The sequence below is a fragment of the Etheostoma spectabile genome, chromosome 17 (genome assembly GCF_008692095.1).
Source record: "Etheostoma spectabile isolate EspeVRDwgs_2016 chromosome 17, UIUC_Espe_1.0, whole genome shotgun sequence".
Lineage (NCBI taxonomy): Eukaryota > Metazoa > Chordata > Actinopteri > Perciformes > Percidae > Etheostoma > Etheostoma spectabile.
This window is the reverse complement of record NC_045749.1, coordinates 13,916,563-13,921,435: the sequence shown is the minus strand read 5'-3', so window position 1 is coordinate 13,921,435 and position 4,873 is coordinate 13,916,563. Positions and strand designations below refer to the sequence as shown.

Below are 4,873 nucleotides of genomic sequence, written 5' to 3'. Positions count from 1 at the left end.
TTTTATCTCTGACCAGTCTTTACACTTACTCAACAGGAACATGAGTTGCATTAAAAATGAATTATGTAATTTTAGATCCTAAAGCAAGTGACAGTCACAGTGTATGAACACTGCATATAATTTAGATTGGTTTATTTCAAGGCCTTAGACCTCTACTCTGCGTATTTGCTACACTGCTCATGTTGAAAAAGACAATTTGGAAATTAAAGAGGTTTATTGAGCACTTGGAAGTCTGAAGTAGGTAAAATAGGCTGTGTAAAGGCACAAGGGGTTAACAACTGTAGATACAGAAACAAATACAAAATCACATTCTACTCACTCCTTGTAAAAAAGGGATTATCTGTATTAAACAACACAAATTCATAGAAATCACTTACAGTAAAATCTCATTAGATAAGATTTAAACACAAGGACATAATATGCAATATCTGCAAAAAAAGTTTATATTATAGAAAGGCATGATGTTAAAAAGATTTCAATGTCAAATTAGATAAATCCTCTTGAAATGGTGTGACTAATGTCAATGGGAATTCAATTAGCAAACCTCACACTTAATTTAGAAAACAAGACACATCTGTAATCCCATTGTTGCATTTCAGGAGGACAATAATCTCACTATATATATATGAATGAACCGATCCTTGACTAAAAGTTCTTGATAAAGTAATAGTTTATTTATGTTGCAGTGAGAGCTACGATTAAAAACATCTGTGTGAACATGTTTGTATCAGCGTGTATTGCCTTTTGCTTTGTAGGTCTCCAGATGCTGCATCAGATCTTCAATACGCATGTCCTTCAAGTGAACCAGATGCTCTAACCTGTTTACCTTCATCTGCAGGATCTACACACACACACACGCAGATGCAAAAGGATGTGATTAAACTAGGTAAGGATTATTTTGAAACACATCTGTGACATTATTCTGTCTTAACATGCAGATGTGGCTAGAGGCAGAGAAGAAAAAAAAGTTATATCCGCTGAGCAGATACTGACTCACTGACCACTGCTGACACAGCTTATGACCAATTTGTATAACACACACCTAAATGTCTTACTTCCAACACAGACACACACATACACACCAGAGCAACAATATCACATGTATAACAAAGCCCCTGAGGGCATAAAAAATGACGAAAACTTTGTTTGCATATGTTCTACAGTCAGCCGAGTGTTTCCATGAGTCAAGTGGTCTGTGTGTGTGTGTGTGTGTGTGTGTGTGTGTGTGTGTGTGTGTGTGTGTACCTCTACAGTCTCCTGCAGAGCCATGACAGCTTGCTCCTTTTCCTGCAGGATTAGTCGCAAAGAAGGGTCCATGTCTGAGTAAAACTGCGCTGTCTGCTGCGGTTTACTATACAATGAAAAGAAACAGAATACACCATCATTATTATAAACTCTGCTTTAGATTAAAATTAAGCCACATTAAAAGCAACATTTGGATCCTACCTGTTTTTTATACTGCTTTTTTCATCTTTTTTCATCTCTTCTCCTGCAAGCTGAGCTACAAGTTTGGCTTCGATCTGGCGAATTTCTGAAGACAACAAAGCAAAACTATAACATTTCTCCAAATATAATGTGAACACAACATGATGACTAAAAAATCTGCTGTTGCTAGAAACCTAAAGGGATTCAACCCATAAATCTTATGGACACAACTAAGGTAAAACAAGGAGGATATAAGGCAAATGACTGTATAAGAAAAAGGGCGAAACAGGGAAGTTAGATTAGAAGATGGAGAAAGAAAACATTAGGAGGCTTGTAAGTCCAGCAGTGCTGAGCTCAGGCTAGCGATAAAGGCCCTCTGGTGATGTTGGGAGCTGATATGAGGACCTGAGCTGTGTGTCTGATAGTGGATGGGGTGTAGATTGAAGAGGAAAGAGCAGAGGGAGGAGGCACTGGCCTGAGGTCAGCTTTGCAGGGTTGTTTCAGGAACAAATGAGGTGTGGGAAACGGAAGAAAGACATCAACAATTCACCCCCTAAAGGTCTTGGCATTCCCTTATCAATCCTGTCTGATGCTGTTCAATGTAGGTATGTTTGTGTCTCTGTGTGGTCACTGCTATCTGTAGGAGAGATTAGCATTGCCGTAACTGAGAGGACTCAAACGCTGACAATATCTGGACGGGAAAGAAAGGGCAAGAAGTAGAGATCTTAGAAATAATATGATTTTAGAGGCAGACTCAGCCACCATAGCAGTCACTAGTCCTCTCAGATGAAAAAAAACACCTCAGCTTATCTTGAATATGCAGATTTTGTGTTTGTCAGCTGACCTGTAGATAAAGCAACATTAAAAATAGTCTAAAATTACACCTATTCAATTCCCTGTACTCAAAATGAAAAATGTTGGACTGTGCAGCTTTAGTCAAGGTTTCAAACTGACTGTGTCAGCTAATACACTCTTCCAAAAATGGCACTAACATTAGGATATATCATGCACAAGGCGTTAGGCCACAACACAGTCATCACATTCTTGTTAATTCATCAAATTATGTTTTTGTAATCAGGGTTTAGGTTGAATATGGCAACATATATGTCTGTCAAAAGATTGAGTAAAGAAATAAGAAGGTATGCTAGGTTTTGTGTAAATACAATAACATAATAATTACTCTACCTTTATGAGGTTTCTCTTGGTTTCTGGTGTCATAGTATTCCAAATCCTGAGTAAAAAAAAAAAATGTGTTCAAAGTGTGATTATTTTCCCCTAGCTACAATGGAAGAGGACCACAGTTATTTATTTTGTAATTAGCATTCAAACAGACAAAAAGGGATGTCTCTAAGCACGCACGCACACACACACACACACACACACACACACACACACACACACACACACACACACACAAATAAACATACAACACACACTGTAGTGTGCTCCAGTTTCTTGTCTATCTTCTCCCTGAGGGCATTCAGTACAGGCTCTATCACTCCTGCAGTGCTCAGTACAATCTTCTTCACTATCTCTTCAGGCACATGGAAATTCAGCTTGGAAAACACCTTCCTGTCCACAGAAGAAGAAAAAACATGTTTATAATACAAATAGTAACTAATAAAAAGAAAATCAAAACTAGGTACAATAGGAACAGCGGGTTGAAAGTGGTTTAACTGATGATGCATGGTGATGATGAAATCCATAGGGGCTATTGTGTTTACAGTGAAGACCCATAAATCTATAGTTGGCTATGTGCCATGTCAGTGGCCTGGGAGAGAATGAGTGGGTGTGTGTTGGATTGGTTCTCACGACCAGATGCAGAAGCCCTTGGAATGCTGAAGTTCTGCCTCAGTGTTTATAGCTAAACATTCATTTGAATTAGAAGATATATGTTGGAAGTTAAACTTTTTGTTTAGTGTGTGTTTGTGTAAGAATGTTTTGGGGAGATATGGACTTATTGACAAAGTCAGATTGTAAAAATGTAAATCTTTCCTGCGCAAGGGCAGTGCCTGTTTGTTTGCCCTTCATGCAATTCCCGCCTATCCCATTTACAAGCTAGAAGTCTCCAGCACATGAGTGCAGCCACCTTTATAGATCCATACATGACCTTTCAATAAAAATCATGGTTATTATTATTATTATTATGTCTTGCCTGTTGAGAAGATCCCAGTTACTGAGCTTCTGCTGTGTGGAGTTTGCAGGGATATAGTTGTGCAGGTCAACAAACTTTGGGAAAAAATATTTGACAACCTCTGCAGCCATCACTACAGAGGGTTAATCAGAAAGGTAGAGTCAGTTTAAGTAAATAAATAAACAGACAGACAGACAGACATTTGAGCTGATAAGCTACGTAAACAGCCAAACAAGATTATTGTAGCTGGAGACAGTAGTTACGTGAGACAGTTATACGAGGTCACATTACTCCTGCTGCTTGTTTAGTCACCACCTCCCTGGGGACTGCTAGCAAGGCCGAAAGCTAGCTAGCTAGCTTAAAGTTGACTAGCTACGGTTAACGTTAGCTACCTCCGTCGCTGAAGTCTCTTGTGATGTTTCGTTTGGGCCGAGACAGAGATATTTTGTCTATCCATGCGTACAAATCCTGCAGTTCCTCTTCGTTCAGTTCTCGGTCCATTATTCTTAAAGCGACATCTGTTCCTGGACAGTTTGTGAAGACACACTGTTTTACTGGGCTAGCTTCTTAGCAACTCCCGACAACAGTTGTTTAAGGCGTTGCTAGGCAACCGCTAAAGCACCATGACAACAGATTATGGCGTCTGGGATACAGTATATCTAGCTATGTATGATACAGTCGGATAAAAATGACTGAAACAGTGATTATGGCTATTGTCTTTTATTATTAGCTTCATTACACAGACAAAAAAGATATCAATAAAGACAAACGGTTCATATCAATTGTCAATTCAAAGTTTGCAGACAATCAAGACAGAATCCTCACTGTAAGGAAATACCACAATCATTGGCATGAGGGAAGGAGTCTGTCTGCTGCATAGAAAATATGAAATATAAAAATCCCTTGAACAATTAACACATAGTAAGTCAACACACAAAACAACAGCATGTAATAATTCAGACTCACAAAGTCAAGCATACATAAGTTAGTATAAAAAGTTCAAGACACAGTCATAACTTGTGTGGTGTGTCCGTAATTAAGACAAAATGTAAAGTGCCCACGTTGGTACCACATTTTAAAATCCCTTAACAAAATGATTTCTTAGAAAAGCAGTAGCCTACTAAAACCAATGTGAGGGAATATTAACAATTAGTAAAACCGTTACAGCATTTATAGTGCAATTGCCTCATAAAGTGTTCACATATCCAAGGATCAAGGCAAAGAGATATTTCCCATAAATTTAAAAAATAAAAAAACATCATCAAGGCAGCATAGCCGTTTGCCATTTGTAAAGCACACAAGATGAGTCTGTCA

At 38.3% G+C, this 4,873-nt stretch overlaps 2 protein-coding genes across 3 annotated transcripts in view; both read right to left on the bottom strand.

The window, feature by feature from the left end:
- The window catches only part of spef1 (sperm flagellar 1), a 5,611-nt gene extending 1,438 nt beyond the window's left edge, over nt 1–4,173 (bottom strand). For both annotated transcript variants that reach the window (XR_004335875.1, XM_032541155.1), the window contains exons 1-7: nt 3,952–4,173; nt 3,581–3,692; nt 2,853–2,997; nt 2,611–2,656; nt 1,447–1,531; nt 1,246–1,351; nt 742–841 (exon numbers count right to left, since the gene is read on the bottom strand). Coding sequence is in view for 1 of the 2 variants with exons in the window: in XM_032541155.1 (XP_032397046.1) it covers nt 742–841; nt 1,246–1,351; nt 1,447–1,531; nt 2,611–2,656; nt 2,853–2,997; nt 3,581–3,692; nt 3,952–4,060 (703 nt within the window). In the remaining variant the exon portion in view is untranslated. The remainder of the gene's footprint in view (nt 1–741; nt 842–1,245; nt 1,352–1,446; nt 1,532–2,610; nt 2,657–2,852; nt 2,998–3,580; nt 3,693–3,951) is intronic.
- A 90-nt stretch (nt 4,174–4,263) lies between these two features.
- adam8a (ADAM metallopeptidase domain 8a) overlaps nt 4,264–4,873 on the bottom strand; it is an 8,964-nt gene continuing 8,354 nt past the window's right edge. Inside the window, exon 25 of the mRNA XM_032541484.1 lies at nt 4,264–4,873. This exon is cut by the window's right edge and continues 301 nt beyond it. The gene's annotated coding sequence lies outside the window, so the exon portion shown is untranslated.